The sequence below is a fragment of the Chrysochloris asiatica genome, unplaced genomic scaffold, assembly GCF_000296735.1.
Source record: "Chrysochloris asiatica unplaced genomic scaffold, ChrAsi1.0 scaffold00014, whole genome shotgun sequence".
In the NCBI taxonomy this organism is placed as follows: Eukaryota; Metazoa; Chordata; class Mammalia; order Afrosoricida; family Chrysochloridae; genus Chrysochloris; species Chrysochloris asiatica.
The window spans coordinates 846,051-865,450 of NW_006408532.1; the positions used below are offsets into that span (position 1 = coordinate 846,051).

At 50.0% G+C, this 19,400-nt stretch overlaps 1 protein-coding gene across 1 annotated transcript in view; it reads right to left on the reverse strand.

Moving 5' to 3' along the window:
• Window positions 1-3,299: 3,299 nt before the first annotated feature.
• The window catches only part of DENND1A (DENN/MADD domain containing 1A), a 469,777-nt gene continuing 453,676 nt past the window's right edge, over window positions 3,300-19,400 (reverse strand). The window contains exons 16-18 of the mRNA XM_006834747.1: window positions 8,787-8,915; window positions 5,470-5,728; window positions 3,300-4,496 (exon numbers count right to left, since the gene is read on the reverse strand). Of these exons, the coding sequence (XP_006834810.1) occupies window positions 3,300-4,496; window positions 5,470-5,728; window positions 8,787-8,915 (1,585 nt within the window). The remainder of the gene's footprint in view (window positions 4,497-5,469; window positions 5,729-8,786; window positions 8,916-19,400) is intronic.

Genomic DNA, 19,400 nt, shown 5'->3' on the forward strand with positions numbered 1-19,400 from the left:
TGAAGCTGGAAGTCAGGGGAAGGCCATGTCCGGAGGCCATGGGAGCTCCTGATGCTCAGCCATTACTCCAGGTAGAGCTGTCTCACGGCCTGTACCAGGACCCGCAGGAACCACGGGGACTAACCTGGGCTCTGTGCTACTTCCAGCCCCTCTCACTGTTCACAGAACGGGGAGAACTGCCCCTGCCTACCTCACAGGGCTGTTGTGAGGGTCAGAGATGACAAAGGGGAAAGAACTTGGGAAGTTGCTAAACCCTGGTCTGACGTGAAGAATTGTCTGGGTTGTCCTTTTAGGTGTCTGCAACTGTCAACACTCTTGGCTGGAGTTGAGAGAATGAAAGTGGGGAAGGGGCTTCACAGAGGGGGATAAGGACAAGGGAGCAACTTTTCTGTCACTGGCCTTGGGAGGAGGCAGCGCTCCCAACAAACCTCACCTGACCCCTTTCTGGTTGTCTACCCCTAGTTCCCTGGCTCATGACGCAGCCTGATGATGTCACACTGCAACTGGCACACAACTCCCACGTGTAGCTATGGGGGCGGAGTCAGGGAGAGGAATCTGAGGAAGCTCTCAGGACTGTTGTTGACTTGAAGTGCTCCGCAGACATTGGTGTCACATCTTGGCACCTGTGGTTGCTAGGCTGCAGATGAAGGAGAAGCAATCCCTCCCTGACATCTGCCCGTCACATTACTTCTGCACCCACCTGCTCCTCTCCTCGTCGAGGGGCATCTAGGTGAGGGTCTAGTTCCCTTCAAGGAGCAGTGTGTGCTTCACGGACCCCTTTGACCTGGATTGGCACCCTTTCATCCTTCCTATTTTCCAGGTAGCTGCCCCGTGCCAGGTGCCAAGGCTAGGAGACCCTCTTACATGTTTAAACTGGAGGGCGACTACCTAGCTCCCCTAGAGGTTTTAGCCAGCAAGCACCCAGGAGCAGCCCTGTGGTAACTGGGGAGGACAGTGGAATTGGGGGTCAACAGAAGCTAAACTCAAGGCTAAGAGGTTTAGTCCTTATCCCTCATGTTCTCCAGGCCCCCTGGGAAAGCAGGAGGAAGCATCGGGCACTAACAACTTAGCCACAGCTGGTTCCTTGCTTATGTTTAATTAAGTCAAGGTTTGGCAAGCCTGTATTAGTTGAAGACTCCAGAGTGAAGGCATTTTACGTGGGACCTCAATATATAAAAAGCTAGGTTGCTCTGTTTTAAGGAGATCAACATCCTGTTCCCTTCTCTTAGAGTTCTGGGCACCTGCCATTTTCAAGAGAGAAGGACTAGGTGATGGGCAATGCCACCTGAGTGCTCACCCGTATCACTCCTCCAGACACATCCAACAGAAGGGCAGATTCTGAGATGAAGCAACACCTGTTGCTTTCCTGGAGTCTGAGTGTTCTCGCTGTCTTCTGTGCCTACAGCCCAGTTGTGTCGACCAGCAAGCCTGTGCTGGCCTCTGACCAGACCTGCTTGTGAGGGGTAAGGGACAAGCTCAACTCAGAGTCTTGACTGGAAACAGGATTTGGAGTCGCCAGGGTTCCAGCCCTTCCCTCAGTTCTGTCTCTGCCTATGTAGAACCAGGTGATTGTAGCCTGGGTCTGGCCATCGAGGCCTCCCACCCTGGGCCTCCCCTCCCTCCATAGCCTTCTCAGGGATACAGGAATAGCAGCCTTCTCCCCCAAGAAGATTTTATTGAATGCACACAAAAAATTCATTCTTGGGTTTGCAAAATCAATCCAGCAAGTGAAGAGACAACAGTGCCTGTGTGAACATCGGGTGCTCAACACCATGCCTCAATTCAGCCAAGTTCCCTGGCTCCACCCAGTTTGCTTTTACCTCTGCCCAACCAAGTGGGCTCCCCACTGCAGCCAGAGAAAACCTGGAGAGACAATTTGCCCGAGGGATCCTGATTGATTAGGGAAGGGGCTACGCGCTGGGCCAGCAGCTCTTCCAACTCCATGTCAGAGTCAAGCTCAAGGCCAGTGTCTGGTCCTCATAGAGAGCCATGTGAATCAGCTGGGCCCCCTAGCCTTGCAGACACTGATGCTGTTCCCTGGTCCCCTTGGCACCACCAGACATCCCTGGGGGAAACTGTCTGACCATCCACAAACAGGAAATGAGAAATGCTCACAATTTCCTGCATGTCTCAGGGGGTTGGTTTCTTAAATGGTTGGGCTCTATTTTAATTTGATTCGTGGAAATCAGTCCATTTCAAGATTCATCAATAAGGTAAAAAAGAAAAGAGAAAGGAACTATAACAAACCATTGAAATTTAACTTTAACTTTGGTGACGTTGGCTTCAGGAATTTCTGTGCTGGCACGAACTGTGGCTTCTGGCCCTCCTCTGTCTCCAGGCATCTGGCCACTCCCCCAGGGGACCTGAAGACGAGGGTCTGGGCTACTGCTTCCTTCCAGCCCAGGGAGCCCCAGCAACTGCAGCTCCAGCATCAGTTAGTGGTGTCAGTTGTGGCCTTAGAGCCAGAATTGCTTCTCAACTCTGCCCACGGAGTCCCAAGTGGTACGAGGCTTAGGCCCGCTCTGACTACCGCAGGGGACCTGGAGAACATGGAGGTGTCTGACTGCCAGAGCTGGGTGGGGGCTCTACGACACCTCTGAACACATTCAGAGTCATACTATTTTATTTTTCTTCCTAAAAATCAGAGTTGCTGGTGCTTCCCAGCCCCCATACGGAGCTGACTGGGGCTGTTTGATTATTACCAGGGACCCCAAGGATCCCCCAGCCCCCTATCATGCCAAAACAACTAAAGTTTGGGAATTGGGGGTGAAGACTCATGAAAAAAGGAGTGGGTGTATTGCTAGAGGGGTTTGGAAATACCCTACCAGGTAGATCAGTGGGGGCTGGGGTGTTCCTTATTTCAAACCCCCAACCCATCTGTCCAGTGCAGACATTTGTGCGCCAAGGGTGACGTTGACATCTGTGCCCGTCAGCTGGGCCTGCTGGACTGACAGGAGATGGGACGGGGAGGCCTTAAGGAGCCTCCTGGGAGGTCTCCAGTGGGAAGGTCTGGGGCAATCATTGGCCCAGCTGACCTCTTGAATGCAAAACCCTATTAGAGATGCTGAGGAGGTGAGCTGGAGAGGGGGTGGATGGCCAGGAGCTGGGTCAATTTCCAGGCTGGAGCTGACACCATCCTCCCATGGCCAGAGATCAGAGGTGGGCAGTGTGGATGGGAAAGAGGGAAGGCAGAGAAGGGTCCCCTCCTTCCCACCAGCAGAACCTGGGCAGACCCGGGAGGCAGGGGAAGCAGAGGGCCGGCTGACATGGGTACCACAGTGGTAGCCCAAGGGCCTGGCTCACTCAAACGTTTCCCACTGCTTCCTGAGCTGCTCCACTGAGCCTGGGGCAGGGGCCGGGCTCACATCTTGCTTGGTTTTCCGTAACAAATCCTCAAAGGGGTCTCTGGCCTCCAGAGGAGCAGAGGGCTGCAGCGCTGGTTCCAGGCCTTGTGGGGGCCTGGGAGGAAGGAGTGGGGGGTCTCCAGGCCTCAGGGTCAGCCCCTGCTTGGCCTCAGCAGCCCTGGCACTTGAGCGGGCCAGGGGCAACGTTCGGATCCTTGAAGGGGTGACTGCTGGGGGTCCCAGTGGCTGCAGGGAGCTGGTGTGGGAGCCCATGGGCATTTGGCCAAAGAGGTTGGGCATGGAGAGGGCGGACAGGTTGGGCTGAGACCTGTGTGGCACACAAAAGCTGGAATTTGACAGTAGGAGGCTGGGTGCAAAAGTCGGAGCCAGTGAGGCAGGCGGCACCCCAAAAGGCCTGGTGGGTGTGGAGACCAGTGGCATGGTGGGCAGTGAGGCTGGCATGGATGAGACAAAGGGGTTGAGTGATGGCTGTGGGAATGGGGTAGCAGTCCCCGCGGGTGGGAAGCTGAATTGCGGGGTGAATGGGGTGGCTACATTTGTTGGGGGTGGCACTGGTGGAAAGGTGCTGCCTGGCCAGGCTGTGTGAAGTGGGTCCAGGAGGGCAAGCAGGGCATCACTGCCTGGGCCAGTGGCTCCTGGGGCCACAGTGAGAGGCTGAAGCAGTTCAGGGGCATCTCGAGGGGCAGTGCTGGGGAGGCACCCTGGAAATGGGGCAGGGCTTGGGGCAGCCCGCCTTTCCCACTCGACTTGCATACGCTCTGAGGAGAAGTCGCCAAGCGTGGTGCCGGCAGCCTGAAGCTTGGCAGGACGGGCGGTGGGTGGCGGTGGCACGATGCCCAGCTCTGGGGTCTTCCTGCCCTGGGGCCGGGGAATGGTGATACTGCCTGGAGGGGGTGTGGGGACCTCCTCCTTGTTGCTGGAGTTCAGGACACAGTCCCGGTTCTGAGGTCGGCGGTGCAATGCTGGGGAGTTCTCTAGCAGGGCTGAGGGCTTCTCGGGGGAAGCAGCAGGAAGCTTGGTGGGGACGGCCATGTCGTCCTGGCCCAGGCTCCAGAGCTTGTTGTATGGGTGGGCAAGCTTCAAGGCCACTGGCATCCCGAGACTTCTGTCACTCCCACCCAGGTCCAGTCTCTGTGTGGAAAGAGTAGGGGAGAAAGGCAATGACCAACAAGTGGACCCAGGATGGATGAGAAGAAAGTCCATGCTAGTCCTCCCACTGCTCCTTTGTACCAGTGGGCAGGTGAACGTGGAACTGTGCTCCCAAACAGGTGGGCAATTAACGCCCATGCAGGCAGGGAGGCAGGACTCGCCTCAAGTCATCTGGCTGAGAACCCAGGTCTGCTGGACTCCAAGCCCAGACTTTTCTCACCATTTGTCACAAAAAGATTCCAGAAACATGTCCAGTCTTTTATGACTGTAGTTGTCATGCAGTTTAAGGAAAGGAACTCATCTATTCACCCAGCCCCTTTTCCTTTTTAAAGTGTGTAGGCAGCCTAGATAGCCTGTGGGTCTGAGAGGGTGGGGCTCCAGAAAAAGCAAGAAGACCAGGGTCAAGACCCTGCTCAGCCATTTACAAGTGGTGTGACCTTGAGCCGGTCCCTCTCCTTTGCCTGAATTTCCTCACCAGCCCAATGAGAACAGTAGTCCTCTGCAGGTGGACACTCTGTAAATCCCATAATGTGGCTCAGAGACTGCAAAGATAGTAGCCCCCCACTTGCAAGTGAGGAAACTGAGGCACAGAACAGGGTGTGATCAGTGATGACCCAAGAATAATCCAGAACCCAGGTTCCAAGCAGCCTTGGTGGGGCTGGGAAATCCCCATTCTGCCAGGGCCTGAGGAGAGTGGCTTGGAGCACCAGCCGCCTCTGTCTGATGCACAAGCAGAAGTTGGGGTAGTTTTCCATCGGGCTCGGGCATCTTCTCCAGTGGCCACTGTATGGTGGTCTAACTGCTGGCCTGCCTGGCAGGGTTACAACCAGTCAGATCTTGTCCATTATCTGAATATCTTGGGAACATTGTCGTTTCTCCCTTGTTAATTGGGGGAAAACTGCCTCCTGTGTGGAAAGCACCTGGCCTCGCAGGTGCTCTCCCCACCTGTATGTACCTGATAATCAAAGGTCCCCGGCTGCTCCCGAAGCTCTTTAGGCATCCGAAGGTCCTCCAGGCTCTTGGCCTGGCCCAGAGGCTGCAGAGGGGCCTCCATTTCTAGGCTGTTGAAGATGTCTTCCAAGAGGTCAATGCTGGCAGCCCGGTCAGGTGGAGCTGAGACAGGGACCACAGGTTCCCGCGTCTGCTGCTCTGGACTCTCTGCCTCGTCACCATCTGCACTGTCTGACTCCTTGAGTGTCCGATACGGCTGTGGCCTGAGAAGATACAAAGCAGGCTGGAATCTCCTCCCAGAGCCTCCATGTAAGGAGCATGCAGCCCCAAGACCCCCAAGAGCAACAGTCTTTGAGGCACACTCCTGGGAGCCTTCTGGGCAGTAGAATGTCCTGGGCCTGTGAGGACAGGAGTCTGGGCTATAGGGCCGTGAGCTCTTCACTTGAACAGGCCTGGTCTGAATTTGGGTCCTGCTCACTGTGGGTCCTTGAAAGGTCGCTTTGGCTCTCAATTGCACTGATGGGGTCCAGTCAATTCCAGTTCACAGTCGCCCTACAGGACAGAGTAGAACTGGCCCACAGGGTTTCCTAGGCTAGAATCTATGGGAGACGATTGCCTGGTCTTCTTTCCCATGGAGCTATCAACCTTTTGGCTAGCAGCTGAAGTATTCAAGTGCTGCAGCAAGGCCCCAATGTGAGACGGTCCATTAAATCCCTCTAAAACCACCACTTCCATCCTATAACTGGCTAGGGACTTACAGGGTCATTCAGACACGGCATGCGCAATGGGATACAAGTGGGCAGGGAATGCGCAGACAGATACATCCCGGAGCCCACCATCTACATGTCACCCCAAGCCATTCAGTGGAAAAGTATGAAGGGATCATGGGGGAATGGGGAAGCTCTTCTGTTGGTAACCATTCATCAAGTTCCAGAATCTTCAGAGGAAATGGTCTGGGCTTTAGCTTCTACCCAGCTCATTGCTTCCTGTGGGACCTTGCGTAAGTCACTTAGCCTCTCTGAGCCTCAGTTACATGAGCAGATGCAGCACCAACAAGCTCTGGTAAGCATGACTATCACGTGGGCTGGCTCTGGGCAAGCAGCATCAAAACTGCAGCAGATACACATAGCTAACAAACAGCTCACCTTACCTTCCTTTCCCATAGGGCACTGCACATACGTGAGAAAACCCTGGCCTCTGGTGGAGCCACCAGCCAGAGCAGCATCTCACCTCTAACCAAGCAAGCTGGGGCTTGCGGTGACCCCAGGGTTAGGCAGAGACATGTGCATTGCTCTGGTAAAGTGGAGAAAGGGCGCCACCTGCTGGTTCAATGCAGGCACATGCCAAAGGGGCGGGGAGGAACAAGGCTCAACCCACAGTCCCAATTCAGGCAGTAGGATCTCATTGAAGCAGTCAGTGCAAGCAGGTCATGAGGTAGGCTCACACCCCGACTCTATAAGTGAGGAAACTAAAGCCCAGAGAGGCTAAGAACTCACTCTACCTCACACAGTATGTGACAAGAGGTAGAAAGAGAAGCCAAGTTTGAAAGACTTCAAAATCTCACAATCAGACCTAAGTCATTTAACCAAGGAATTAAATACCTACTGCTGTTGAGTTGATTCCAACTCATAGCAACCCAAAGGACAGAGAGTAGAATTAAAGAATCTTTAATCAACTTTGAGTTCAATGGAGGGGATAAATAAAAGACTCCTTAAGCTTAAGGCAACAGTGTTCTTTTAAATTGATTTTACGGTGGGCAAGTTCATTTTTAAACACACAAAGGTCTATCCAGACTTCTGAGCAGTCAGGATACAGGAATAAGTGAGCAGGATCACCATTAATTTACAAACAGAACAATGACGGGGCTGAGCCCAGGGTGTGACCCTCTGGTCCTAGAGATGGGAGGGTCCTTGAATGTTAGGTAAGATGGATGTCTTTTCCTGAAAAGTAATTTTAAATTGATGATCATTTCTTATTCTAAGGGTCCCATCTTAATTTTAATTAATACAAGAAAAAAATAGCTAGAACATTAAACTTTTGCCATCACAGCCATTATTACTTTGGACAAGGCTAATTTTGAAGGCTTTTAAAGGAAAAAAAAGAAAACGATTCAATGAGTGAACGGGAAATAGTAAGTGCAGCTTGAGAGACACTAATAGGCCCCCACGTTCTAAACAAGGACATCAGGAGGGGAAGGGTGTGTCTGTGGTCAGGGTGGCAGGCCAGGGCTAGGTGTCTGGTCTAGGATGCTGCAGTCCCCTGGGGACAGTGGCTGGAGGTAGAGCAGACTACGGTTCATAAGGCCCAGTCCAGGCAAAGGTTTGTGAGCTGGGTTGATGCCTCTGGGGTTTGGAGCAGGGAGAAGGTGGCTGTAGAATGGCTGCCATTTTTTTTTTCCACAGTGGGTACTGTGAGTGTTGGGCAAAGAGCAGCACTTTTTCTTGACGGATTCCCATTGAAAAGTTCACAGAACTACAGGAGCTTGTGAACAGACAAAAATGATAAGACCTGTCTCTGTGCTCAGTACTGGCTCTGAAAAATTTGTGAGTGGAGGGGCAAGAACTGGTCAAGAAAGAACTACAATCTGGATTATGAGGGATCCTTTTCTTGGTCCTCTCTTCTTTCTAGTTTGTTTGTTACATTTCCATTAGCATATGGTTTAGGCTATAAATAATAATGGTGAAATTGATCTCTCAAAAGCCAGGGAGATCAGGAAAACATTTGGGTGTGCTGCCATTTATGTAGCTATTGCATTACCAGAAAAGTTAGTTTCTTCTAACTTAAATCAGACTACAAGGTCAGCAGTTTGAAACTACCAGCTGTTCTGCGGGAGAAAGATGAGGCTTTCTGCTCCTGTAAAGATTTACAGCCTCGGAAGGCCTGTACAGGGTCGTTATGAGTTGGAACTGACTCCACGGCACACAACCACCACCATCCACCATGATGTGCTGAGAGACAGGGGGGATCTGGCATCAATCACTAGGTTACTTGTAGCCAACGATTCAATGAACAGTGAGATGCATTTCCCCTTCTGAGGTGGGTACCCATGCTCCTGTCTCACAGCATAAAGCCTGTTACCTCAGTCCATCCTCACGGCCCCTTTGGGACTAGCAGAATGAGCACCAGAGAGGAGGTGTATGAAGGTGGCATTCATTCTGCAGGCTGGCACTTGAGCCCTTGGCAGGCAGCAGCTCCAGACAACCCTCCCCACACCAACAGCAAATCGCACAGGCCACCCCCACAGCTGCCCTGGAGAGTCACCCAGCTGAGCTCAAGGCAAGCATCTCCTCAGTCAGGGAAATGGGAGGAGGAAGGAGAGACCATTCAAAGGGAGCAGAGAAGAAAAAGCTTTCCGTGAAGCCAGAGCTCGGGCCCTCTTCCCGCTGGCATTCATCATCAGAGGAGTCTTCAGAGAGGAAGACAGCATAGTGTCGCAAGGGCTTTACCAGGCTGGGGCAGAGGAAGACAAAAGAAAGAGAAGAGGCTGTTAGGGGGTACCATCAGAACTCCAGGGGGTGAGGGAGGAAGGAGGCCTGGGGAGGGTGGGGCTAAGAGGGCTCAGCGCCTGTCCTGACCTGCCAGCCTAGGGGCAGGATCCCCAGAGGAAGGAGCTAGTTCCAGATAAAGAAACTGTGGATTTGCCATATGGGCCAAGAGCCTTAAACGCATGCTCTAGTAATCTCTAACCTACTAATCCCACTTCCCTTATAGAATCCTAAATGTAGCAAGATTTCTACATAAAGATGTTCATCACTGCTCTGTTTATAATGTCAAAAAATGGAAAGCAGCCTACATTTCCAGCAATAGGAATCTGGTGAAATGAATTATGGGACAGCTGGAAAAATATCATGCTTTTCTGAAACATAGTGTTTATAACGGAAAAGAAAAACAAAACAACAAGGACGCAGATTTGTAGTTACATAGCTCTCTCTCTCTTACTTTTTTACAAAACATGCATAGAGAAAAGACTGGAAAGATGTGTCTAAATTGTCAACAACAACCAATCGGAGTATGGCTAATTTTCTCCCTGCCTCTCTTTTTCCTGACTTCCATATTTTCTACAATAAGCATATCTACTTTGATAATCAGGAAAAAAAAAAAAAAGTTAAATACAAAAGAGAGCCATGTGGAAGAGCCCTCTGTCTCAGGAAGGCCCTTTTCTGATTAGCGGCTGCTCTCTGGAGCCTCCCTCAGATGCCTCTTCAGAGAGTCTTTTTCATCTGTGATGTGGAAATTAAATATTCATTGTTATAAAAAATACATCTCCCTTGTCAGCCACCTGTGGGCACTACTACCTCTATAAACACAAACACATACACAGTCCAGAGCAAGGAGATGAATTATACACTGGACAGGGCCCATTAGAACCTGTGTGCTCAGGAGAGAAGAACTGGGCGGGGCAGGCCTTGGTTCAAGTCTCAGTTCCCAGGTTGCTTCTGCTCCTTGTCTGAGGACTCCTGGGAGGGTGAGTGGGGAGAGTGTAGGCTAGGAGAGATAAGGATCTAGATTGTCCTACTCACTCCTGTCCTTCAAGCCAAGACAGCACCTTTCTTTACTTTACATGATGGAATTCATTGAAGATTTCAGGAAAGGGTAGATTTTTGAAAAAAGTACATGAAAACAGCTAGTGGATAAGCAAGGACTAACCGGTCTCCAGGTAAATTGTGAGAGTGGATTTGGACTGGGCTTTGCTGTCTTTTACTGTCACTGATGCTGATCCAGTTGTTACCCAAGAATATGTTGTTCTTTTAGAAGTAGACCAGATGTTGACTCCGAGCGTTCCAGCATGCCAGGGCACACTCACACTTATGCCTTCATCTCCTTACACTGTCCTGAAGGTCAGCCTGGGGAAGAGCGTTTGTTATTACTGAAGTGGAGGCCGAAGCAGTGAGGGGAAGCTGCATGTCCAAGGTCCCACACCAGGAGAGTGTGGGGTGCTGTGCTCTCTTCTTCCAGTTGTCTTGCTGGGTGTGAGAGATGAGATGAGACACCCCCCTCAGCCCTGTCTGGACCAGAAGACACATTTTCCTCTGGATTCAGTAGAGAGGGCAGGAAGATCATCCGACTCCGAGTCAGTCACTGAACAAGGCAGCCAAGTTCCTGTCCCCTCCGCAAAACAAACCGGAGCAGGGGGGAAGCTTCTCATTTTCCTCTGGAATACTCTCCACAGAACCCCCGAGGCCCATTTGGAATCACAAATCCAACCTCATCACGCTCCTGCTTAAAACTTGCAAAGCTGCTGTTCTGAATCATGATTTCACCATAGTTAGTTGTGGGTGAGCAAATCCATTTGTTACAAAAAGTGTGACAAATAACAATGTTCAGACATGTGTAGAATGCTTTCAGTTAGAGAAATCCACTTTCACTCATGTGCACTGGACGTTCTCATGAGCAGGTGATGGGTGAAGGGGTGGACAGGCACCATGGACTTGTGCTCAGTTCTGGGGAGCTCATGGTTCGCTGGGTGGGTGGAGTTAGGGTTGCCGGGCTGCAGAGCCAAGGCCAAACTCTAAGCAGGGCAGATCCCATGCTGCCCACTTGGCCCACCCACCTCTGCAGCCTTCTCCCTACACTTGAGCCATGCTTGCTGCCTCTGAGCAATATGGTCCTGGCACACTTCACTCTCCTTGGTGACTCAACTGCTCTGCAGTTTCGAAGGCACTTCCTCCAGGTAGCCCTCCTGGAGTGCTCAGCCTGAGTTTTTTCCCTATGCTGCTTGTCTTAGCACTTCATGAATACCATGCAATTCTATTTTTGAGTTAAACTCCTTCTTAAGAGCACAGGTCTGTTTTGTTCTCTGTCCCTGTCTGGAGCACGGCATTAAGACCATGAAGGTTTACTGGCTGAACAAATGAAAGCAAGCTGGGAAGGTCTCTCTGGGGAGACAAGGCAACAATTCCTGGAGCCCTCCACATCACACGTCTGTCATCAGCTGTGGCTGTGGTACAAAAGTGTCCCTTCTTTGGATTCTATCATCTGAATTCTGAGATGCTAAGACACCTAAGATGGAAGCATGGATGTTGACGGTGATACTGGCAGTACTTACAGATTGGGCTAAATGCTGGCCACATGGGTTCTCATTAATTCCCCACCACATCTCCACTTTGCAGATGAAACAGCCAAAGCCCAGAGAGAGGGAATCACTTGCTTGGAGTCCCACACAGCAGCTAAAGTAGAGCCTGGATTGAGTCTGGATTTGCCTGCCTCTAACCCACTCTTCTGGAGTCCTGATGTGGCGCTGTGGGTTAATACGCCAGACTGCAAAGTCCTTTGAACTGCAAGGTCAGCAGTTCAAGCTCACCAGCTGCTCCTGGAAAAACCTATACAGGGTCAATATGGGTCGGAACCGACTCGACAGCACTTTACAACAACAACAACTACTCAGTTCTACCTCTTGTGTCTCATGGATCTGAAACGATGAAATGAGAGGTAGGGTATTGCCCCCTCGACTTTTAATAAAAGGTGAGCTTTCAAAATAACCTTATTTAAATTCAATTGCTCATGTTCTCCCATGAAACACATAGCCAGATATTTGTCAGAGATAAAGGATAAACCATCGAAAACGTCCAGGTTTAAATTTTTTAGTAGCTTAAGGCAGAATATATATTAAAAAAAAAAAAAAAAGGTGTACCTCTTCCCTCATTAACCCAATTCAGCTACCACCCTGCAGTCTGCCACCCACCACTTGCCTGGATTTTATGATACACAAAGAGCCGTCTGTGAAAAGGCGGGTCGTGGCAAACTTGGCTACCCAGCGAGGGCTGCCTGAGTCTGGTGAGAAAGAAAGGCCTGCTGTCCATCACTGTGGAGACCCCCACCATCTCCCCACGGCAGCTCCCGCCTCTGCCCACCTCATCTCGGCGCGGAGTTACCATGCAGATGACTTCCCGAACCCTTTCTAATGTTTGGTTTTAACGTGTCGCCGGTTAGCGAGCATGTGTGACAGTGGTGACAGGCGCGGCTGTTCCTTTTTAAATACCATGTCAGAGACACGGCGTCAGGAAGTGGGGACGTGCTCTGTGGCTCTCTGCCTCACCGGGATCGCACAGGCTTATTTTTTAATGAGGAAGATCTGCATCTTGAGAGTTTTTTTCATGTGTCACATTGCGTGGACAAATCAGCAGCACGTCACGCTGGCCCAAAATGAAATGCTGACAAATGTAGATATTTCAAATTTAATTGACATTTAAATGTACTTGAGATAAAGAAGGGGAAAAAAAAAATCAGCAAGGACTTGGTCTCCAGAGGTAATGAAGGGGTGCTGGTGATCATTTTTAAAAGCATAATTTCACTTCAACACAAAGGATCTGGCTGCCCTGGCTCCCTTGGGGTTGATGAACAGGGATAGACCCAATGAAGGTCAGTCTGTCCAGCCTTCCAACCTCCTCCACCTCCTAACCAGGCAACCTTGGTAAAGTTACTTTATCTCTCTGAGCCTCAATTTCTTATCTGTAAAATGGGGGTTCTCCAACTTTCCTGACAGTCTTACAAAAGTTAAATGGAAATATTGTAAAACACTTCGATGGTGCCTGGTACATAGAGAATCGTCGATTATTACCCACATGCCATAATCATCTACCAATCACTTCTGAGCAGGATTATCCTGTGCAGGGTCTTCACTGCATGTTCAAGGATGAACATGATGGTCCCTGCTTTCAAAGTTACGTAGTGGCCCTCAGCTGGGAATGTCATAAATCAGCTGCCCTTGGGCTGATTCTAACTCGTGATGGCCCCATGTGTGTCAGAGTAGAGTGTTCACCACACGTTCCAATGGCTGATGTGTGGAGGTAGGTTGCCAGGTCTTTCTTCTAAAGTGCCTTTGGATGAACTTGAAACAGTCAACCTTTTGATCAGTGTTAACCATTTGCACCACTCGGTCCCTGGGCTTATCATAACATGCCAGAATCATCTCAGAGAATCCCTGCCCTGGAGGTCCTGCCCCCTCCTTTCTATCACCAGATACATGACCACACCTTGTGTGCATAGGTTTAAAAAAAACAACAGAAAAAGATTCAGAAGCTAGACAGAGGGGCCTTTGGGATGGATGTGGAGTGACTTTGGTGCAAGACCCACAGAGGAAGCTCTGGATCTGGATTAGAAGTATTCTCTGAGTGACCCAGGATAAGGGTTAGGAGAGTTCTCAGGGAGAAGAACTGGAGACACAGATATGTACATAGATCTTTGTACATATGAATGTACATGCTGCTTGTGAAGGTGTGGAGAAACAGCATGATGTCCTGCGTATAAACAGTAACAACAAGAAGAATCACTGATGTAATGAGTCATGAATACTAACGAGAGGGTGTTCCGTCAGGTGAACTGCTCTGGTGGGGCTGGGTGGGTGTGTGAGACCAGGCCCTTCCTACCTGTCGGGGACATGTGGGGCTTACTCGCCTCAGAAGAGGCTTACTTGCTCTCAGAGGAGGCTTCACGTGGGAGGTGGTATGAGAGCAGGGTCTTTAATCCTGAGTATAGCAGAGGTTGCACAATGGCTTGGAGGTGTCTCTGGAGTAGAAGTGGGCACAGGGGACTTGAAGTTGGGGTGGGGGTTTTAAAAGTAGAGGTTGGAAGAGGGAACGACTCTTTACAGCAGGTATCATTCCCACCCCCTTGGTATGGGCAACTTAAGACACTGGCTACCCAAAATGAGGGGGTTACAAAGGCACGAAGTGACTGGCTTACAAGCTTTCAAGAGGGAGCCTAGTTTCAGAGGGTGCGGGGGAAGGTTCTCCCTTCTCTAGAATCTCCACTGAGTGGTTTCCAACCTGACTAGACGGGGTTGGTGAAAGGAGGTGGGGATAAGACTCTTGTGGCTCAATAGTGAATAAATGCTATCAGGACTGATTGTGAGTGTTGCAAATGTAAAGGTAGATGTTTTGTAACAAAAGGAGGGGAGTGGTTGATCTTGCAGTCCAGGAGTGGAGGACCCTGGGACCATCAAGGGAAAAGAGTGGAGTGCAGAACCCTATCCAGAGAAGCGGCGACGTCAGAGATGGAGGCAGAGACGACATGGAGAGATGGAGTGGCTGGGGACTCTGGACTCAGGGAGGGAGATGGACTTTGTGTTGATGGCTGGGGGGCAGGTTTGCGAGGTATACCCTTTGGTTGTTTGAATGGTTATATATTCCTGAGTGCTTCAGTGTACATAAAAAACTGTACAAAAAAATGATGCATGGACGGGATTGTAATCATTGCAGTGAAACAAAATATGATAGGATGAATGTAAAGCTGATGTTCTCCCATGTCAACTATCACTCAATTCACAACAAAAACTTAAAAAAAAAAAAAGAGCAGAGGCTGGCAAGGTTGGCAGAGGCCAGGTCATAAAGGGCCTTGAACCAGAACAAAGACTGAAATGTTATAGTTAGTGGTGATGTGAGATTTCATGGTAGCAGCCTCCATCTCAACTTTCTTGGGTTGGGTTATACACATTGTTTTTCCAGTCTTCGTTCATTTATCCACTCAGTTATTCCTCCATCTGTACATTTAATCCTTCTTTCAGTAAAAATCACTAATGTCAAAGTCACCTATAGACAGATACCCAGAGTAGTCCTTCCAGGCCATCAGGTGGAGGCACAGAGATGGAGAGGCCTGAGCACAGGGCATGGGGCTCACTTCACTGTCCATCTCTTCAGGGTGGCAGGGCTGGGGACACCTGGGGGCACTTTCCTCTACGTGGAAGAGTCTGTGTAGAACAGTTGTCCCTCTGCCTTTGGATGGCCTCAGCCTATATTTGGGGGTTGAGCTCTGGAAAGGTGGCAGCCGAGGCAGAGTGGGGCTGGGTTCACATACTGGAGCTTTAGCTTCCTTGTGTTGTTGAACAGGACTAACAATGACTTCATTGTGCAGATTTGGGGTTAGGGGGTAGGGGGCAGGGTCACAGGAGGTTAAATAAGAAAGCACATGAGAAAGTGCTGGGCACATAACAGGTATTTGAGAAGGAGGCTCTCATTTGGGATGGCAAACCTTTCGGGGGTGCCTGAAATCAGTAGTCTCAGGGATGGGGCACATTCTCCTAAAGCATTCTAAAGACTGGGTTCTTCAGCTGGAATGAATGTCCACTATGGTGACATCTCTCTGAATGGCTCGGCAGTAGTGGTGCCTATTTTCCTGGGCTGCTGCAGCTCTTTAGACATGGGTAGACTGAGGGGTGGGATGTGTGTCAGGGGACCCTCCTTGGCAGTTCCTGCGTTTTCAGTCTGGGCTTTGTTTCCAGGGTTCATAACTCACTGTTTTGTGTGTGTGTGTGGTGGGGGTGGGGGTGTGGGGGGGTGGAGTTACAGTGTATCAGGTCAGGAGCCTCTCACTTTGCTAATTGGGTCTGTGACCTTCTGCTCTGTGTTTGGACTCCCAGCAGCTCAGGGAGTGAGTTCTGGTGGCCTGCCAGGAGGTAATGCTGAGACAGCTGCCCCCTGCCCCCTGGGGCCCAGGGCCCAGCTGGCATCTTGGAGCCTTGCTCCAGGGGCTGGTCACAGTTTGTGGTTTGTAGAGGGCCAGGGCAGGGGAGGTGCTAGAGCTTCATGTCCACATTCTAATTATGCCTGGCACACAGTAGGCACTCTTTACATACTTGTGGCTGTTAACTGACACCCCCTCCCTCATCCCCACAGTGCTGGGCTATAAGCTGCAACCTGCCTTCAATGATTCCTTTGTTCATTCATTCAATCAAATTCCCCTGAGCAGAGGCCTGGGCTAGGCTTCAGTCTAGGAGTTAAAGTGTTAAAGCTGAAGGACCCCATGATCCCTGCCTGCTGGAGGAGCTCTCAGACTGCTGGTGAGGGGGAGAGAGAGAGAGAGAGAGAGAAAGAAAGAGACTACAAGAAGGATGGTATGTATGGTCAGTGCTTTATCAGGGGAAACAGAGAGGCTGTGGGCAGAAGAAAGAGTGGGTAGTCAGTGTGGCCAAGCTAAGGTCATCACTGTAGAAGACTTTGCAGGCGGAGGAGCCTGGGGCCACAGTTGGGGGACCAGCATGCTGAGCTAACAACATGTTAGCATGTCTCCTGTGGCTGATTTCTCAGGGTTTCTTGGGATGTTAATAGGCATCATATTTTCGTTTTTTTTTTTTTTTAAAAAAGGACATAGAGGCAAAGAGGAGTCCTGGTATGGCACTGTGGGTTAATGTGCTGGACCGCAAAGTCGTTTGAATGACAAGGTCGGCGGTTCAAGATCATGAGCCACTCCTAAGAAACTCTATGCAAGGTCGCTATGGGTTGGAACTGACATGATGGCACTTAACAACAACAGAGGCAAAGAGACTTACTAGGATTTTAGGAAAGGTAAGTGGCAGGCCTGTCTGATGCCAAAATCCTGTGCATGCCCCAGGCTACCATCTGAGCAGTGGTTTGCTGACTCCCACCCCAGAGCAGCTCTGGTATGTGTAGGAGGGAAAAGTGAGCCACAGTCAGGAGCCATGGGACAGCTGAGCCCAAGTCATGATGGGAGCCAGCAGAACAAACATTGTACCTTCTGCACAACTGGTGTGAAGAGACACAATCATCAAATGTTCTGAGACCTGGGTTTTGGGCAGAGCTCTCCCCAAAAGCTTCTGGCAGCTTTTTCTGATCTTATTTTAATATTCTAGGGCCTTGGGTACTGTGGTTACACAGTGTGGTTCAGATGATCACACTCTCCCCTTCTAAGAAGCTTAGCTGTCTGTCTGGTGGGTGGTTGTCTGCCCAGCAAGACCAACCTGCAGAATATCTCCTCAGCTGGAAGGATTTCTAATGCTAACAGTGCTCCTCTGGGTCTCCCAGACCATTGAATCCCAGGAAGTCCACAGTTCAGATGCAAGTATAAAGTGGTACAATTCCTTTAGGAAGTTATTTAGCAATATGGAGCAGAAATCTTCCTGTATGGCCAGTTAAGGGTATAGGCTTTGGCATTAGAAAGATCTGTTTGAAGCTCAGCTTTGCCATTAAGTAGCTGTGTGACTAAGGACAGTGACAACCTCTTCGAACATGAGTTACTTCTTGTATAAAACAGCTGATAATACCTGTCCCCACAGATCTGCCCTGGGGATTAAATGAAAGCATTCGTACCGTGCTTAGCACATTGCTCTCGATTAGTGGTAGTTGTCAATCATTCCATTTCCCATAATAACATAAAATGAGAAAAAAACTTCAAGAATGAAGATACCCTGGTATTTTCTGGAAGGAATCTAATGATCCAATATACAAGGTCAAGGTTAGGTAGACCACATACAGCCCCATGATAGGATCTTCTGTGGTCATTCTTGATGTATACTACAAAGACATGGGGTGGGGACAGAATACATATGATCCAATACTGCAAGGAAGTTGCAGCTCTGTAAGATATACATAGGAAACTGATTGGAAGGGAATGTACAGAAATGCTAATGAGTACTTGAATTAAAGTAGTGAGATTCAGTGAACTTGTCTCTTTTCCTTACCTTCCAAATCATCTATTAGGCTACTAGATCAATTTTACAAACAAAAAAGATTATCCAAAGAGCAGAGTTTGGATGGATCTGACCAGAGAGAGGGGTGAGCAAGACAATGGCTCATGGGCCACTGGTGGCTCTATCTGGACTATTCTTACTTAGCACAGTGAAATCTCAGGCCCCTTTTGGGAATCGAGGATGTCCTGTCTCACCTGTTAGGGGACAAAAGAGTTCTGGCTTTGTATGTGATCAGAGCTGGGCTCATCTCAGACATTCCAGTGACTGCAAGCCCTTTAATTATTGCCTAAGAAGACACTCGACACCTCTCAGTCACTCTTAAGATGAAACAAGTTGGTTCTGGTTCTGCATGTGATTCTCTCCTTCTGTAGCTCCAGCAACTCTGGCTCCCAATGGCGCCTCTAAGCAGACACTTGGTGGATGCTGGTTGAGTGGTAGAGGGAGACATTTGGGAATTCCCAAGGCCACTCTCTGCCTTTGGTCTTAGTCTACACAATGTGCAGGTCTGAGAGGGGGGGAAGCAGTCCTGAGCCAATGCTGTTAGTCTCTTGCTAGTCCCTGGATAGTATAAATGGTGGTTAACCAAAGGGTTGGACGTTGAGTCTGGATCAGAGGCATCTTGGGAAAAGGCTTGGCAACCTACTTCTGAAGAACCAGCCATTCAAAACCCTTTGGAGCAGAGTTCTACTATGACACACAAGGGGCAACCAGGAACTGGAGTTGACACATGACATCTGGCTTTCGTTGTCTTTTCCTAAGCATCAAATTGGAAGGGGAATTCCCCTCTATCAGGCCTGAAAAAAGGAGAATAACTTGGGGCCTGGAGACCATGTACACTACAGCTAAAAGCCACCATGCTGGCAGCCGTAACCACACCACACCCATGGCAGGCAGTCACTGTCCTCAGCACTCAGAGACACACAAAACCCTAAGTAGGTTCTTAACAATACCACCTGGAGGGTGAAGCAGAGGCCTCTGGCATCACACAGTTGGGTTCAGAGCTGATTCCACCATTTTCTAATGTTGAGACCTTGGGTACGTTAATGCAAGTCTTTCTCTGAGCCTCAGTTTCTCCATCTGTTAGATGGGAAAGCCAATGACTTTCCCAAACTCACTGAGAGGAAATCAAAGGGCATTTCAGAGCTGTTCAGTAAATGCCACTCCTCTTTCCTTCCCCAGGTACCAGGTATTCTGGCACCAGTGTAGGCTGCTTCTTTGGCAGAAAGAGGTCAGAACAGCTCTGGCTCCCAGCTCCAAGGAACCAGAGGGCATGGGTGGGATGCTTGGCAAGTCACCTGAGGAGATGGAGATGCCTCTGGGCAACGCCAGTTAGAGTGGACCCCAGGGCCCCTGTGATACAGAGAGAATGCAAATTAAGTAGAATGCTAAATCCTGGCCCTGCCACTTTCTGAGTGACGCGGGGGACATTGATCAAGTACATTTTCTGAACCCAAGTTCCCACTCGGTGGAAGGAAACAAATACCAACTTCAGTGGTGTTCAATGAACTTCCCAT